This window comes from Azolla caroliniana, unplaced genomic scaffold, assembly GCF_043228905.1.
Source record: "Azolla caroliniana isolate FFs.n. ecotype wild unplaced genomic scaffold, voAzoCaro1.0.p SCAF_4, whole genome shotgun sequence".
Lineage (NCBI taxonomy): Eukaryota > Viridiplantae > Streptophyta > Polypodiopsida > Salviniales > Salviniaceae > Azolla > Azolla caroliniana.
In genome coordinates this window covers 20,717,268-20,735,629 of record NW_028230439.1, presented here as the reverse complement: position 1 = coordinate 20,735,629, position 18,362 = coordinate 20,717,268, and the positions used below count along the sequence as shown (strand labels likewise).

The window sequence follows — 18,362 nt, the reverse complement described above, 5'->3', positions numbered from 1 at the left end:
ATGTATAGATAGATAGCTAATTATGCCTAGAAGCTTAGAAGAGGTGGACAAGAGAGAATAGCAGCAGTAATTAGGGTTATGAAGAAAGAGATCATAAAGAGGAAAGAGATCCGCAGTAATTAGGGTTATGAAGAAAGAGATTATAAAGAGGCAAAGAGATAAGCAGTAAGTAGGGTTATAAAGAAAGAGAGTACAAAGAGAGAGAATTGATTATAAACAGCCTTTTTCTCTTCTCTTCTGTTCTTTGCCCGTTGCAATTTCTCTCTCAAGCAGAGAGGAGCGAAAAGAGACGAAGCAGAGAAAGAGTGAATCAATAGGAAGGAGGAGAAACAGAGCCGCCATAGCTCGCCACTGCGCAGGAGAAAAAATACGAAGAAGAAATGCCCGGTAAGTATCTCCCCCCCCCCCCCCCCCCCCCTCTTTCAACCCTAACCCTAACCTTCTTTTTTCTCCGATCGAGCTTCAGAGGGAGCCGCTGTTCTCTTCCATGCATTAGCCCCTGTTTCTATTAGACACAGAGCTTTGAAGCTTCAGCAGTAAGCGCAGGGATAGTCAGGCTCCATCGTCTTGTTTTCCGGGGAGATGTCTTCGCAGAGAACGTTGAGGCCAAAGGAGGTCCATGCCTTCTTCTTCTTCTTGAAACCCACTCTATTCATTTAAGTACTCAGAATAGCTCCTGAGAAATTTAGATGCCGTGGTTTCCCTTAAAGACGTTGTTTTACCTTAATTTTTTCTGTGTAAACTGGAGAAATACTCAACCAAATCATAACGAATTCTACTTTCATGGCTCCCCTTAGTTGCTGCGGCGTCTCTCCTATTTATTCTGTGCATATGTGGGTGTATAGTTGTCTCAGATAATCATCTGTGATCGCATTTTTTAAAACTTTCTTCATTCTTATTTGATCGAACGTCATGCCATGTACTTTCAGACTGATTTCCGATTCTTCAAGGAGAAGCTACCCTTTCTCAGGTTTTCCTGTATGTTCTGAGAAACTCAAATGATGGCTTGCCATATCTTGTCGCAGAGGTTTAATTTTGTCTCGTTTAATCTTACTTTATATGTGTAGGTTTTTCATCCCATCATCATTTCGATGAACCTAGCAGATAACATAGGGGGGTATGCTCCTGGCCAACCCATTCCCGAGCAGTTATTTCTCCATATCTTCTCTCAGAGAATTAAGTTTGTCTCGTTTTATGTAAAAGCCCCTAAACTTACAGCAACTTCATTTGTAAAAGCCCCTAATTTTTCATTGCTCATGGGTATGTGTTTGGACGACCCATTCTTGAGCAGTTATTTCTGCTATTTGAGCAATTATATGCAACATTTATTCCCTTTTTTGTGCCTTCGAGTTAGCATCCTTAGCATGGTTGCCAATACAAAAAGAAATAGGTGGATGAAGTTTTTTTATATTTGAAAAAGGCAGCAAAATTCAAATTTTAGATATAACTATTCCTTAGGTTTCTATTGTACAAGTGCGCATTACATCCATGAGCTTGTGAAGTGCAGAGAGTATAACAATTGTGCAATGGGCTTACAAAACCAGAGTTTTGAACTGGAGTTGCATAATGCTGAGGGGCTCAAGGCTTTCTGATTAACTGTGGAGGAACAAAGAAGAATAGTACGTATGCATGCATGTGGTTATTCAGAAAAACAGGGAAAGGAAACAGGAAAGACGTGAATGTTATAACAATTGTGCAATGGGCTTACAAAACCAGAGTTTTGAACTGGAGTTGCATAATGCTGAGGGGCTCAAGGCTTTCTGATTAACTGTGGAGGAACAAAGAAGAATAGTACGTATGCATGCATGTGGTTATTCAGAAAAACAGGGAAAGGAAACAGGAAAGACGTGAATGTTTTCATTACCAAACCTATAATAGCATAACAGAAAGTAGAACATGTGCGTAGTTGGGTAAAAATTAGAGTTTTAGAGCGGGGTTGCAGAATGGTCAAAGGGCTCCAGGATCCATGGTTTTAGTAAATTTTCGGAAACAAACAACAATAGAGTGTATGCTCATGATAATGCTGGAAAAATGAACCTATAATAAGATTAGCTATCAACATATAACTGGAAATGACCAGAAGGGTAAATACTGGGGAAGAAAACTAGGGGTAAAATGAATTGTCTTTAAAGAAAAAGTTACCCATGTTTTAATTTTAATCACTCTCCCATTTTCACCAAGATTTTTTCTGAGAGTTGAAATCCTCCCTAAACCTGCGTAAGCATACGGTTCACAAGTTTCACAAACACATGGTTTCACAAGCATCAAGGATTTGGAAACAACCAATCTCTTTCCAACCAGCAAACGCCTTGTTTCCTGCAACTTTGCATCTTATATATTCAACAAACTGTTTCATCACATAGGATTATTATTTTTTTGTTTTCTTTTCCATACTCATGGTTTCGTCATCCATGCATCGGTTTGATGCACTTACTGTAGATAACCATTTCATAGGGCAATACCGCAAGATAATGTCCTAAATTCAACAATCCATGTCTTCTCACCGAGGTTTTCCTTGTCTTGTTTTTGTTCTGTATATGTGTAGGTTTCATCCTATCATCATTTTGATGCATCTACTATAGATAACATCTGATATTAGTTCTCAAGGTTTTCATGGCCGGCCGAGGCCGCCTTCCTCCTCCTATGCATCATCATCAAGGAAGAGGTCCTCCTCTTCCAATGAGAGGGGGGGTTTTACCCTATGGTGGTGGCATCCCTCCGCCACAAGCCTTAATTGAAGAGAAGCTCACTACCCAACACATAGAAATACAAAGACTTCTCACAGAGAACCAAAGACTAGCTGCAACTCACATTGCCCTCAGACAAGAATTAGCTTCAGCTCAGCAAGAAGTCCAGAGGTTTCAGCAAGTTATAGGTGGTATTCAGGCTGAAAAAGATCAGCAATTGAGAGGCATTGTGGAGAAGACAGGGAAGATGGAAGCAGATTTGAGGAATCTTGAATCTTTGAAGGTTGAGTTACAGAGAGCTCAGGGTGAGGTTCAGAAACTTATTGGAAATAGGCAAGAACTGAGCTCTCAGATTCAACAGATGACCCAAGAAATGCATAGGATTCGTGCTGAAGCCCAGCAAGTTCCGGCACTTAAACTTGAAATCGATGGATTTCGCCAGGAGATTCAACGAGCTAGGTAAGTGCTTTTGTTTAGTAATGAATATATTCGAGTTCTGCTATGCTGTTTCACTTCAAAATCTTCTCATGGTGGAACATGAATCCATCCAAAGACCCCAGCTGCTGCTTTCCTGGGAATTTAAATGAACCTCACTAAAGGCCCCACCTATAGGCAAAGGCAAAGCATAGGGGGTAATCAAATCTTTTAGGCACTAATTTTGATGTTTGCAGCATATAACCAGGATAGTTTACGATGGACTAGGGGGTAATCAAATATTTGTAATTTTTATCCATGATCTGGAAATTTATTACGGCTAATCAATCTATATAGTTTTTATTTGTAATGCGAAGAGATTTAAGTTCGAGGGTCTAGGGCTAATCAATATTCGTAGTTTTTATCTGGAATGTGGAAATTTACTACAGGTAATCAATCTATGTAATTTTTATCCGTAATGTGGAAATTTACTACATCTATGTAGTTTTTATCCACAATGCCGAGAGATGTTTAAGTTATGAGTGTGAGCTCTGTTAAAACTAACTCACAGGGTTCATGGGTGGGTTAACTTATAACTTATTTAGGTCAAAGGATGAGGTATGTAGTATGGCAACTTATTGATGACTATATTCATAATTTTTAGCCTCAACATTATGAAGTGTTTTTTGGTTAATGGGGTGACGCCTGTGATGTTAACTGGTGTTAACACTATTTGTATTTTTTGCTATTAACGAGTTCAGGTCAAAGCATGAGGTATTTAGTATGGTAACGTATTGGTAACTCCATTCATAATTTTTAGCCATAACATTATGAAGTTTTTAGGTTATTGGGGTGACACGTCTGGTGCTAACACTATTACAGGTAACTTGTAGATTCATTTATGATTAGGATGGAGTATAATTGTATGTTATATAGACACTATTACAACTAACTGATGGTGCTAGCATTTTATACGAACTTATGAAACCTAAATGACTAGGATGTGTTGGTGATGTTTGTCATCTGAATACAACTTTATCACCTTGTCGGAGTTGGCAATTACTCGGCTCAAGCCTGAACTGAGCCGTTAAGCCGTTTTTAATTGGTTTGATGGATCAGTTCAGCTTGAACCTTGCCAAACCAGTTCCTAAACTGGGTAGGCTTAATCGATTTAGGGATCGGTTCAATTCAAGTTTGAAAACTCCCAAACTTGTTTGGTTTGGACAAGGCCAAACTTGTTATGCTTTAACTGAACCGTTGCCAATTTCTACTCATACTAGTTATATTTAGATGAATAGGATGGCATTATTGACCTAGGGCTTAGAGTATGTGTGGAGCGATGTCTCTAATAGGTTTCAAAAAGAATGCTCTGGTATTCTATATCGTGCAAGGCACTTACCATATGGGTGGATATTTGTAGTTGTTTTCTAGATGTATGTGAACATCATTTTTTGCAACCAATTTCTACTCATACTAGTTATATTTAGATGAATAGGATGGCATTATTGGCCTAGGGTTTAGAATATGTGTGAAGAGCGATGTCTCTAATAGCTTTCAAAAAGAATGCTCTGGTACTTGCAAGGCACTTACCATATGGGTGGATGTTTGTAGTTGTTTTCTAGATGTATGTGAACATTTTTTGCAACCAATATTGCATTGCTGAGTAGATTCTAGGATGGTGTCTCTCATATTTGGGTTAAATAATATCTGTGAATTTCTGGCATTGCAGGACTGCCTTTGAGTTTGAAAAGAAAGCCAATACCGAACTCTTGGAGCAGAGAACTGCTATGGAAAAGAATCTTGTCTCCATGGCTAGAGAAGTAGAGAAACTTCGGGCAGAATTGACCAACGTTGAAAAGAAATCCAGAGGTAGGATTTCGTTGCTATATGAGTAAAAGTCTTTTGGTGGTATATGAGGTCGGTGATGTTGTATTGAAGTAAAAGTATTTTAGTGCTATATGAGATCAATGATTTTGTATTGAAGTAAAAGAGGTAAATTTCTTTTAGCTGGTGGATTCGTGGGAGCTTATGGAACTGAGGCCGTCTATTCCTCAGTAATGCCATATGGAGATGGATATGCCATGAATCAGGTACTTCTATTTTCTCCAAAACCTGGAAATATCTTAGTTGGTGCCACTGTTATGAACTCCATATGAATATTCAAACCTCTATCCTACTATGTGATCATAACTCTACACCAAAATAATCCAGTATAGCCATAAGTGTCCTCTAAACAAAGTTTTCCACACATAGGGGATTATCTATGCTAAGTGACAATTGCATATTGACAATTATCACACATATTACCAGATTGGTTCAGTTGCTGAGAATCCAGCACATTTTACTGCTGGAGTGGCCCCTAATTGGGGTGGCTATGATATGCAGCGAGGTGGTGCTCGTCGCTAGTGCAAAAACCCTTTGAGGTAATGTCGTTATACTTCCATTGAATTTAGTGGTTTGGTTTCACCTATTATATGTAGTGCTGTTAACTGATTTTCCTTCTAATATATAACAGGTCTCTCTTACTGACCCCTAAGGTCTTTCCTGCATATCTTTGCATGATATATGAGAAATTACAGGGTTGAGTTTGGCAGCTGAATGTAAGAAATCATTCTGTATGACCTAATCACTAATTAAAAATCCTTGAAGGGACAAAACAGAGACTACTTTTCATTGTGAAGGCATTTTCTATTGTGAGATACTTGCATGCAATGCCAACAAGAAGGTCCTGACTATGTTTTCCTTCCCAGGCAAGGATATATCATGTATGCCAAATTCTCTCAACATGATATTTTGTTTGAATCTTATGCTTTGGAATACTATGGGTTTTCAACCATGTATTTGGGTTGAACCTGGCAACCTGTTTGAATGGATCTATTCTTCGTTGATGAAATTTTGGATGTTTGTTCCAAGTTGTTTATATGTATGGTTGTGCTATTGTTAATTCATGAGCAAGCGGGTGTTGGAATGGCTGACTATGAGTGTTAAAAAGGTAACAGGAATCCACTCTGTGATATTTTGGAATAACACTTTTTTTTTCTTTTTAAGGACATTTTATTGAACTGCATAGGCTTGTGATAAATTTATTTAATGGTTGATACTTGTAGACACTTGATCAGGAACTTACCGAGTCTCATGAGAGGGTTAATACACCGGTCATCCTTCTAGTTTGTGGGTGTTATGGCTTTAAAACCAAATTACCTTTGTGGTTTAAAAGTAATGCTTTAAATTATGATGAATTTCATGGTGAAGTTGAAATTATAGTTGGAATAGTACGATGATATTGGATTGCCCTGTAGATATGCTTCAGTCAGAGCAGTAATAGAAGGTACCAGAATGGTCATGTAAAAAGAAAGCCCTCTGGTAATAAGTTTTTCATGTCATTGTGTTGATTGAGTTTGTCTCCACGTTGATTGAGTTGTAGATAAATTATGAAAGGTCAAGATTGATGTGTGCAACTATAATAATTGATATCAAGAGTTGCAAGTATTTCATTTAATATCACAAGGTATCATTTGTAATGTCATGGTGAAGATGAAATTACAGTTGGAATAGTAATAATGGATACATGATTTTTTTTCTTGGTATTGAGCTGCTCTACGTAGGTATGCCTCTATTAAAGCGGTAATAGGAGGTACCATATAAAAAGCCTTCTGGTATGTTAGTTTTGTTCCTCATTGCGTTAATTGAGTTTATCCATGTATCTTTTTTTGCTTAGTTGTAGGTTTGACCATGTGTTTTCATATAATTATGACAGGTCAAGAAGATTGATGTGAAGAACTATAATAATTGATGAGGGTCACAATTGTATCATGTAGTATCACAAGCATTCAAATAAGCATGCAGGTCTATGAACTTGACAATAGTTGCATTTCAACTCTCGCTACAATAAAATAATAGCTTTCTTCTAATATGTACTTACATATTATAGTGTGCCACAATTGCTTCCCATCCGTCTCATTACAATCTTACTCATTTCACTTAAAATACATTCATAGTTTTGTGCATTAATGGCCTTTTGGGAGCTAGAGTATCTTATCAATTTTTTTCTTCCATCACCACATCATAAATTCATAATGTTGCTAATGCAAAATGCTACTTCTTTATGTTCAAAGGCACACTCTATAGCATCTTGTAGGCACTCTTTGGTAAACCTAAGTCTCTTCCATCATGCTTGTTGCTTGATAATATACACTTCCATTGTATTCATAAACTTCCCTCTCTTTTTGTTCTTTTGATGTCCTATTTTCCTTGCCAAATTTACATCCCCATGTGTTAACGACAAGCCTTGATAAATACATCTAAAATGGAAACCAAAACAAACTCATGGAGAGATTTTAATATTTAGATAGTTGGTGTAAACCACCGTAATCTAGGTCAACATTGGATTAAAAGAAGATATTGTCATAGACGAGATCTTGATTGTAATAAGAATAACTTTAGATGCTCCTTACATACATAGGATGCAAACTATATAACCATCATTCAAAGATGTACAAAGAATGGTCTAAAGATGAACTATGGTTTAGTTAGTGGTAGAGGTTTATAAGTCATGTATCAATAAGAGCATGTCTTACAATGGTACGTAACATTTAGTAAGCTTGTCAAAAGTACTTACATCAAGTTTCAACATTTTATTTGGCATGTCAAAGGGTGCTAGGTCAAGTGTTCATAAGTCATGGCATCATAAGTTAGTTTGCATGTTATGATGCTCGATAAAATACTACGATATATTTAAGAAAATGATTAGTTAAAGTTAAAACTCTAGAATGAACTAAACTTATACTACAAAAAAATACATAGAAACACACCATGGGTTGATATAACCTATGTATATTAGTCAATTCGCTTGTTCTCTTTCTTGCTTGCTATAAAGTAGTTAAACTTACTGTGGATAAAACAATATGTCATGATGTAAAAAACTATGTGAAGGAAGCTAAAATGATTGGAACTAAAATTAAGATGTCATTCTCTAAAAACAATGTGAAACCTTTTATTTGGCTCCATGATTTATTGCTTGAAAATTGTGCAATATGTAAACATAATGTTATTGTGCCAATGGGTTTAGTGTTGTGCTAATTATAATTTCTTTATTATTTTATGTTGAGTTGAACTTACACTATCATATTGCCCCTAAAGCTTGCTTTACGAGATTGACACAATCATCTATTTCATAATACAAAAGGAGTATAAACTATTATCGTCCTTTTTAAGGCAATGCCAACAAAGTTGTGTAGAGAGAAACAAGTGGCAAGTGAACCAAACACGTGGAGAGATAATGGCAACAGGCTTGTGTGATATTTATTAAATGTAGGGTGTTCCAAACGCACATCATGAATCCATGAGATTCACATTTTGATGCTAAGAGTGATTCTACAATATTGAAATTGCTATATTTTCCATAATACAAAAACAATTGTGGCAATATTAAAAGAAGTTCTAAACCTAGAAATGTGTTGAATGTGAAGCACAAAACGTGGAGAGAGAATGACAAAAACCTTATTCTATGTTTATCAAAGGTAGGCATCATAAATGCACACAATGAATACATAATATGTTCTCATTAGTCTAAGCACATAGCTTTCCATGTCATCTGTCCTGAACCAATTCACATACTTTTTACAGTAATAAAATTTTATGTTAGCCTTTCTCAATGCGTAGTTGTAACTTGTATCTATTGGGACCCAAATATTCTAATATGTACATATGCACTCCCAATATATGAAAATATGTTAGGCTCATTTGCTTATAACAATGCGGAACCAGTCCACATTTATAATGCCTTTAATTCTATCAAGTTCCTATTCATCCTTGGTTTTTTTATCATTATCATAGCATTCCATTAGGGGGGGATAATTGATCAACATTGACCCACATCGACCCATTACACTTAAATAGAGTAATTTATGATTGTTCGTTTACGTTTACGTATCCCAAATTAGAGGGTATACAAACTCCCAAACACTATGACCCACAAAGAGCGTACATATTTCAAGAACATTCCAAACAATCATACATACAAAATGGGTATTGCCTCGTATGTATTGTTTGGGGTCAACTTCACTTTCTCTTTATTGAGTATTGTTATAAGCCAAAAGTTTGCCATACTAGCAATTAAAAATCTCATCGCTAGACTTTTCATCACATGTTAACAACATCAACAATTATTTCACATGATAGCACCTTGTAAACTTATTGTTTGTACACATTAAGTTTATGGTCACTATTAATTTAACTTTGGGTATAAGAATTTTCACTGAACACAATCTACCCTCCTTGATAGGGGGGAAAATGCAAAGAAAAATAATAATACATGCTTCCCATGTTAAAATGGTTGTAAATTGTAAAAATTGGACGTCATCTACCCATTTCCACACAACATTTCAACTAGTCACCAGACCCAATGAATGATCATCTCCACGCAAACATTGAATGACAAATAATCCCAAAGGGGTACAAATGATCAAATAGTCGAACCCCATCAAGAAACACATAATCTTATGTCCACTATAAACTAATACCTAATATCAAAGAAGGGAATAATCCCATGAACATGAATTATGAATGTTTCATGCAGTGGACTTGACTTTACCAAGGATGATGAAAACATAAACTCTCAACCATTCATGCGTTGGCCTCCGGAATAACTAGTGAATTACAGCTGTATTGCACAACAATAAGTGGGTTAGTCTTTGTAGGATTAATGTTTTTCACTGGTTGGTTTCATTACCATGAAGTTGTTTCTCTTAAGAGTAACTGAATGGTGAGGAGCCGTACAAAGTGGGAATCTCACGTACGGTTCTGTATAGTGACATTGAAACTGGCTTATTTGTCAACACGCCCTAATAAAGAGAGTATATTGTATGCTATAAGTTATAACCCCAATTGAAGGAGCGTGTATGTAATGTGGAGCACATGTTATGAATGTATGCATATACTCATACAATCATAAAGACAAATAGGCGATAAGTCCCTTTGATTAGCTTGGTGAATTTTGCGAACTTCATTAGACTATATTTTTATCACCCAAGTGATCATCCACTAAATTAATGGACTCATCTATGGATAATTGACTTCATTATAACATTATAGCTTGTACATTCATAACGTTACAAAGGAAAGAGATAAATGCAGAAACACACGTCCTAAGTTGGCTTTACAAAATATGATGAGAATTGAAATACGACACAACTTACTTCACAACAAGGCTACAACTCTTTGTAAAATAATAAATATATTGGAGTAGGATCTCAATTACTAAATATAGAGGAGGATTCCATGAATCTAAAGAATTTAAAAATTCTAAACAAAGAGAATATATCGCATATCATAAACCTAAGGAGGGCACCAACGACAATAAATGTTAGACGATGGGACATTAACAAGTGACCAAGTATCCCTTTAATGAAGTGCATTTGTGGCTCTTATTCGTGACCTAAAAACTCTCTCTCTCTCTCTCTCTCTCTCACACACTCACTCACTCACTCACTCACTCGTACACACACACACACACATGCACGTTGGCACACTTTCTCTTTCTACATATAAACATGGAAGTTCCCTTGCAAATGCCTCATGTACAAATATAATACATGACCACCACACATACAACAACATGCCTTGAATATCTTAGAGTCCATGCACCATAATTGAAGGCAATTGTATGATCACATTGATCACCATTGACCATGTTAGACTTGAGTAAACTAGTCCTAATCATGTAGCATTGGTATCAATAGATCCTTGACCAAAGGAATTTGAAAAACCTCGTCGATCTTGTGTCATGACATAGTTGTAACTTTCATGGTTTTTAATCAATGCAATCGTTGGGTCTCGGATTATGACAGAAGTGAATGATGCAAACCACAATGACAACCATTTTTTTCCAAGCGGTGCCAAGTCGAGGGTACTTTGCAATCATGGGCCAAAAGGATGTAATGAGATAACGTGGGGACGCAAAATAACTTTTTCCTTCCGGTACAACTTTGAGAATGAGCCTGATCCAGATGGAGTTAAGAAAAGAGCATTGATGATTCATTGGGGCAATGTGTCCAGACCAACATAAACAGACAAAACACACAGTCGTGATGCTTCTACTCAACACGAGCCCCATGGAAGCACAGAAGATCATAACGAGTGGTGTGGGTGTTTTCGAGTGGTGGGTGCATGCATGGATTCGGATCCAGATGACAATATAGAGATATGGTTTGTGATTTGACATACACATACACATACACATACACATACACATACACATACACATACACATACATTCACACATACATTCACATACACATACACATACATTCACACATACATTCACATATACATATACATATACATATACATATACATATACATATACATATACATATACAGATACCGTATACTGTATACATATACAATTGGGGTGGGTGGGACCCCTATTTTTGGAAGAGCTTTTCTTGTTTGTTCGTAAGTGCCACCGGACCACCTCCTAAACTGATAATAATAATAATAATAATAATAATAATAATAATAATAATAATAATATATTTTTCTTCTTCACAAGAAAAACTTAAACACGATAGAGCGAGAGAGAGAGAGAGAGAGAGAGAAAGAGAGAACACAAAAACAAAACAAAAAGAGAAAATAAAGAAGAAGAAGAAGAAGAAGAAGGAAGAAGAAGAAGAAGAAGAAGAAAATGGAGCTCCTTCACTCTCCTTCTTCGCATCGCCATCACCATCACCATCGCCATTCCCATCCTCACCTGCATCCGAAGAAGCACTCAAGCGACGGAGGAGGAGCGGACGGAGCTCAAAGAGATGGCGGAGTTTCAGCAGAAGATGACGGAGACACCGAGGCTCTACTGCTACTCCCCTCCCCTTCCTCCCCTTCCTCCATCCGGAACGGTGTTTCTGATCTCCCTTCCTGGCGTCTCAGCTTTCATGGCTTTCAGCGCTCAGATCCTCCCGCGCCTCATCCTTCCGCTTGTTCTTTCAACGACTGCCTCGCTCGGCTAGGTATAGAAGACCTTTCTTCATCAATTCCTGTGTTTTCTGTGTTCCTACCTGTTTTGGCTTCCTGAAAATATACGAACTTAATCATGGTGGTGACAACAGACGCCGATTTCTTGATCCTTTTAACGACTTCCTTGCTGTAAATCTCTTTCGTCTTCTTTACCCATGTTTCTCCCGTGCTTATGTGATTCTGTCATTGATTGCTTTCTTTATTGTCTGGAAATGCTTTTGACAATTTAATGACGATGACAATGATAATTGTGAGACTCTGTCGTCCTTCCAATAATTACCTCACTCGACTTAAAACTCTTAGAGTTTTCTGTGAATCTATCATATCATTCCTTAAAAACATTCCTGACTCCATTATGATATGGTTCAAATACTGCTTGCGTTCTTTCCCGGAAATTTTGCGAACTTCATTCAGATGCTTTCTCACAGTCGAGTATTCTTTTGAATCTACACCTGATAATGTGTTTTATCCCTGTTTGTTTTTACGTTTGTGTGTATTGTTTAAAAAAATTCTGAATTCCACAATGTTGATGATGCCAGTTTCTTGCACTCGAGTATCACTTTAATATGAATTCGATTGTGTGTCTGTGCTTTCATTCCAAAAACATTTTTGAATTTGATGATGTGGCTTTATTGTCCTTCTATAATTGTATCACAGCAGAAACTGTTTTATGTGCTTCTGCTTGCGTTTTCCATGTTTCTGCATACTTTATTTTCCTGAAAATTTACTGAACTTAATGCCTCCTTGTTCCCCTTATTATTTATTCGTATAATTGACTTTGGAGCTGTCATCTTCCCTCGAAAGTTTCTGAACATTATTATGCTCTCTTACACTTGCCATGATCTTAATTATGAAGGTTCTATGAATAGAGTGGATGAATATTATCAGCAACAAGAAGAGATGCTGGAAGGATTCACGAAAATGGACGACCTTACTGAAGATGATACTTTAGAATATGGATCTAAGGTTAGATTTGATGATGAACTACCTTTTCTGTTTCAATCTTAATTGTTTCTCCCTACTCCTAGAATAGTTTTCTGTGGGATAATGTTTCAACATCGAAAGCTGTGGATTTTCACCATAAAGTCTTTGCATTTTGCTCCATGCGGAATGTATGGAACGCTGGGCATAGAAAGTCGTTTAGGGAAGGAGAACTAATGTTGTTTCTTGCGAGGTCATTCTTGATGGAGCCGTTTCTTGACTGCCACATATTGAGCAACAAATGTCAGCTTTGTAATTTGTGTCATTGGATGAAAGCCTGCCATCCTATGTGTCCCTGTCATTTTATGATTTGTGTATTGGACATTCCTTTCACTTCATTGTTGGGATCCAAACTTTTTTACTTAAGTGTTTAAGAGTGAAAGCTCAAATTGAGGTGCCCCAATCATAGAGAGAGTGGGCATGCTACAGTCCTTTGAATCCTAGTGCAAGAGACAAGATGCTTGCAAGATGATATGCTAATATCTTAGCTAGGAGTGCAGCTGCCATTCCCTGTCCAATGTTTCCGAGTGATAAAAAATTCGAAGACTAGTACAAAAGTTCATATATTTGTAAACGTAAATTGAAAAACTGGAGACTGATATATCTGTAGTTAAATATTAATTAGACCTTATTTGAAACCCTAGTGAATGTACTAGGATAACTTTGTATATTATAACATAGATTAAACAACTCAATTAGGATTTATGTGATTCCTTCTCTATTTGAATCATGGGTTCTAAGATTGGTACTGTTGGCAGATGTGCTATTTTCACTGTTGGCATTGTAGAGAACAATCTTAAACTGAATACAGCTCTTGTGCACCGAAGAACTTATTATTGATGAATATGTGCATTTATGGTCTCTCTGATATCTAATGTTCTCTTATATGATCGCTAATTTTATTTATAGGAGTACAGAGATGAAGTGGCAAGAAATGAGAAGAGAGCAATTCAGATCTCAAACTTGGCAAATCTGATTCTATTCATTTCTAAAGTTTATGTCTCAGTCACAACATTATCATTGGCGATTATTGCATCAACTTTAGATTCGTTATTGGATCTGCTGTCAGGACTCATTCTATGGTTTACTGCAGTGTCCATGCAGCAACCAAACCCCTATGTCTATCCCATTGGGAAACAACGAATGCAACCACTAGTATGTAACTTTACTCTATCATATGCTTTTATAGCTGTGTTTTGTAGTTTTGAAGTCTTAAGGATCTTTATTAGATATCTTTTTGTTCCCAATAATGAACACATATAGCATTTGAACATTACATTTTTAAAAGCTCTAAGCTAAGAGCCCATATACAAGGGCATGTTAAGTGATAAACATTGTCATAAATTCTGTCTCAAATGTACTGAAAACATGCTGCATGCCTCACACAATGTGCAACATGCTGTACAGTGTTCATGTGAAGAAAGGGATGAAACTCTAAAATCCAGTTGGAGGACTACAAAGTATCAATTAATCTTACTCGAGTAGGACCATCCTTCTCTTTTGAATCTTTATGCAAAAACAACACCAGAGGATTTGACATGGGAAGCATTGCACATAAGCAGATTATGATCATAATTAAGTGTAAAGAATATGGTATAATGGGACTGCCAATCTTCTCCTCCCTTGGAGATGCAAGGAAAATGCAGTGAATATGGTTTTGTACTCAAATGTCAAAGGACGATAGTGAGCTGAAGATAGTAAACGAAATTCTGAATACCGGGTTCAAATGACAAATATTTGACTGTTGATGTCTTAGATTGGAAGTGTCATAGAAGGTGAGAGAATGTAAGGAGATATTTATTTCTCAACAGTAAAATATGCTTTGGAAGTCTTGATTAAGTTCAGGACAGTAGTCTGCAATCAGCAGTCACTCCTATGGAAGTGAGCTTTAGGATAACAAAGTTGAAGTGATAACTATTAGGTCTTTAGTTCGAAGCATGTTTTACTTGTGTAGTACTCGACCTGATTTGGCATATGCAGCTGAGTACGTTTCAGCAGTAGATTCGGCCTACGTGGTGTGGTGTCTGGATATTTTGACTTGGATTAATAATATCAAAGGTATGTCTATGTGCATCTTCTGTCATCGTGCTAGATGGGGGAGGCTATCTGTTGTCTATCTGGTCTATACTCCTGGACAAGAATTACATAATCTAACAAACACATAATCTGGTCTATACTCCTTTGACTACCCATTCGTATTCGTATTCGTTTGCATTCGAATGGGAAACCCCACGAATGCAAATATGTCAATCTATGGGTGTCATTATACTCACTACCAAACTTGTATCACCATTGCTGTCTTGCACATGAGAAAGCTTGCAGAGATTCACAATTACTGTGTTTTGCAGTTGTAACAAAAACCAGAAAACAGAAGCTGCCGAAAGTATGTATACAATTTCTTTGTCTGGATTTAGATATAGGTTGCGTTACGTCTGAAACTATGCACAGTCTTCTCTGATTTAGATAGGGCTGATCTCTTTCCCTGATCCAGCCAATAACAACAATGTCAACATGTTTTAATTTTTGAAGTTCCTATTTTTGCTATGTCCATGGTGGAATAACAGTTCATTGAAGATGGAACTTTGTGTCTGGTCTTGTCCTTCAGCACATAATGATGCAAAGAATTTTCAATAAGACCTTGGAGCACAATAAGTGCAGAAGCTGCTGCAGAGTATGTCCATTATACAGCAAAACACTGGTCATGGCTGTGTATTCTGATAATTTAGACATATTCACATAAGCGTTTAGCTCCCAATTTAAGCTAAAAATTAGTTTATCACATGAGGGAGAAAGGTCATAATAAAGATAACCATAATGGAGAAGGGTGTAAATTGGTAAAGTTATGCTTGGCAACGTCACCTGCTAGAGTCCATGGGGCTAAGAGAGCAAATGTAATGGTGTTCTCTTCTGCATCGGTAACAAGGACCAATTACCAACATAATAGAAAATAGTATAAATTGGTAACCTGACAGAGCGCAAGATGGACGAGCAATGTTGCCGTACAGTCTGTGGGGTTAAGGGATGGTCAAAAAAGACGCCATAACATTCTTATTCTGGCCCAAATGTGGTTGTGAGGGTTGTAGATTGTGTGTATTTACCAACATAATAGAAAATGGTATAAATTGGTAACCTGACAGAGTGCAAGATGGACGAGCAATGTTGCCGTACAGTCTATGGGGCTAAGGGATGGTCAAAAAAGATGCCATAACATTCTTATTCTGGCCCAAATGTGGTTGTGTGAGGGTTGTAGATTGTGTGTATTTACTACCTTCTATCTCATATCTTTCTACTCCTTAACTAGCCTAGATAAGCTTACTGTGGAAAATGCCTCACAGTTTTTCTCTTTCTTCCATGGTAAAAATTCCTACAGATCAATCTCAATCTCTGACCGTAGATTATATAATGTACCCTCTACTGCTACATGCATATTGTAATTTTGGCTTTTTCCCAACCTGTTACTATCTGTTGGGCTAACATGAAATTCAATGACGAAAAAAGCTTAAGTTCAAGTGTCTCAAGAAAAATAAGGGCACAAGCAATGATTTGTATTAACAACCTTTAGTTATAGGACATCATATCTAGATATTGAGCTATCTAGATAAATATTCACCCTCATTTTCCTAATATTGGATACATGCATGCCTGGTTTCATAGAGGATGAATGGTACAGTCACAGTAGGACAGCAAGTAATACAATGCCATGCAAATGAAAAAATTGAAAAATTCATTGGATATAATCACACTCGAATATTATGGTTTTTTTAGAATATGATTTGTATGCTATTATGGCATTGTATGGTATGATTTTACCACAGGTTTTCTGCTACTTACTTGTACTTTCAGTCTAGTGTAATGTAATGTCTTTTTTAGCTGCTCTTTGTTCACCTTACTATTTCTTATGAAACCATTTGCTCTCAACTTATTTTGGTCAAAACATTGATATGCCTCGTCATTTCTATTTACAGGGAATTCTTGTTTTTGCATCAGTTATGGCAACGCTTGGGCTTCAGATTTTGCTTGAATCAGGTCGCCAGATCACTTATGGAGTAAAGTGCCTTCCCCTACCAGATTTTCTCATGTCTATCACTCTTGTTGTTGCAAATCATAATTCTAAATTCGGAGATTTAAAACTGCTCTTTTGAAATTGGACAAGCTTTAGGGTACAGTAAATAGGTTTAAATTGAATGCTAGATACCAAAATCTCCAGATTTTTGCATTTGGCAGGATAAGCAGCTTGCATTAGACAGTCATGACAGAGCTTGGCTGATTGGAGTAATGGTATTTGTAACACTGGTGAAACTCCTGCTAATGGTGTATTGTCGAACATTCAAAAATGAAATTGTCCAAGCATATGCTCAGGACCATTTCTTTGATGTGATGACAAATTCAATCGGTCTCCTGGCAGCAATTTTGGCAAATGAATTCTACTGGTGGATGGATCCGGCTGGTGCCATTGTGGTAAAAAAAGAAACCATTTTAAGGCCTTTACATTTTTGTTGTGTTTATGGGTTTAATAGTAAATGAAGGTTTCTCATGATCTAATTTGCATAATAGTTGGCGTTATACACAATAAGGACATGGTCGTTGACAGTGCTAGACAATGTGAATTCTTTGGTTGGTAAGACTGCATCACCAGAGTACTTACAAAAGCTAACATACCTGTGCTGGAATCATCATAAAGAGATTCGTCAGATTGATACTGTGAGGGCATATACATTCGGATCCCATTATTTTGCCGAGGTTGACATTGTTCTTCCTGCAGATATGCCTCTTCAGCAAGCTCATGATATAGGAGAGTCTCTTCAGAATAAGTTAGAACGATTACCCGATATAGAACGAGCATTTGTTCATCTTGATTATGAAGTGACCCACCGACCTGAACATGGAAAAACATGACTTGGTTTTTGGTTGTGTTTTTTAAAGTAAAAACACATGAAAAAGTTGCAATCAAATTTGATGAAATAGTTTTCTATTGTCGCCTCTTGCTACAACAGATTGTCACAGCAAAATCTCTCTGCTAATCTTATTAATAAGATAAACAAGAAATATTTTTGACCCGCAAAAGCCTTTTGTTACAATTTTTAAGTGCTCTTAATGGAGAGACCTAGGGATCTGAAACTACCATGCTTACATGGTCTTTCATCGACTCTAAAGGTCATTTGTCTCAACTTTGGAGGCATTCTATGAGCTTCATTCACAAATATACTATCCAAAGCCGTAGAATTGATCTAGTGTGTTCGGCACAATTTACTAAAGAGCAAGGTGTTGAAA

At 36.9% G+C, this 18,362-nt stretch overlaps 2 protein-coding genes across 3 annotated transcripts; both read left to right on the top strand.

Moving 5' to 3' along the window:
- Window positions 1-270: 270 nt before the first annotated feature.
- LOC147865345 (protein FLX-like 2) lies at window positions 271-6,009 on the top strand. 2 transcript variants are annotated; one of them, XM_087318128.1, is made up of 6 exons: window positions 271-387; window positions 2,546-3,146; window positions 4,831-4,970; window positions 5,109-5,191; window positions 5,412-5,526; window positions 5,634-6,009. In XM_087318128.1, exons 2-5 carry the CDS (start codon window positions 2,614-2,616, stop codon window positions 5,505-5,507), a joined length of 852 nt encoding a protein of 283 aa, XP_087174254.1. In that variant the 5' UTR covers window positions 271-387; window positions 2,546-2,613; the 3' UTR covers window positions 5,508-5,526; window positions 5,634-6,009. The 2 variants fall into 2 exon arrangements, with proteins under 2 accessions (XP_087174254.1, XP_087174253.1); XM_087318127.1 differs by having other exon boundaries at window positions 272-387; window positions 5,412-5,524; window positions 5,617-6,009.
- Window positions 6,010-11,748: 5,739 nt separating this feature from the next.
- MTP11 (Cation efflux family protein) lies at window positions 11,749-18,065 on the top strand. The gene is made up of 6 exons (XM_087318124.1): window positions 11,749-12,103; window positions 12,967-13,076; window positions 14,001-14,246; window positions 17,057-17,137; window positions 17,316-17,549; window positions 17,646-18,065. Exons 1-6 carry the CDS (start codon window positions 11,785-11,787, stop codon window positions 17,985-17,987), a joined length of 1,332 nt encoding a protein of 443 aa, XP_087174250.1. The 5' UTR covers window positions 11,749-11,784; the 3' UTR covers window positions 17,988-18,065.
- The last annotated feature ends 297 nt before the right edge of the window (window positions 18,066-18,362 follow it).

Bases quoted from the DNA above. Each gene is read 5' to 3' on its own strand.
- MTP11 (XM_087318124.1), top strand. From the start codon at position 11,785: ATGGAGCTCCTTCACTCTCCTTCTTCGCATCGCCATCACCATCACCAT. The intron at 13,077-14,000 runs GTTAGATTTGAT...TTTTATTTATAG, and splicing joins CTTTAGAATATGGATCTAAG to GAGTACAGAGATGAAGTGGC. The intron at 17,550-17,645 runs GTAAAAAAAGAA...TTTGCATAATAG, and splicing joins ATCCGGCTGGTGCCATTGTG to TTGGCGTTATACACAATAAG.
- LOC147865345 (XM_087318128.1), top strand. From the start codon at position 2,614: ATGGCCGGCCGAGGCCGCCTTCCTCCTCCTATGCATCATCATCAAGGA. The intron at 3,147-4,830 runs GTAAGTGCTTTT...CTGGCATTGCAG, and splicing joins CAGGAGATTCAACGAGCTAG to GACTGCCTTTGAGTTTGAAA. The intron at 4,971-5,108 runs GTAGGATTTCGT...AATTTCTTTTAG, and splicing joins CGTTGAAAAGAAATCCAGAG to CTGGTGGATTCGTGGGAGCT.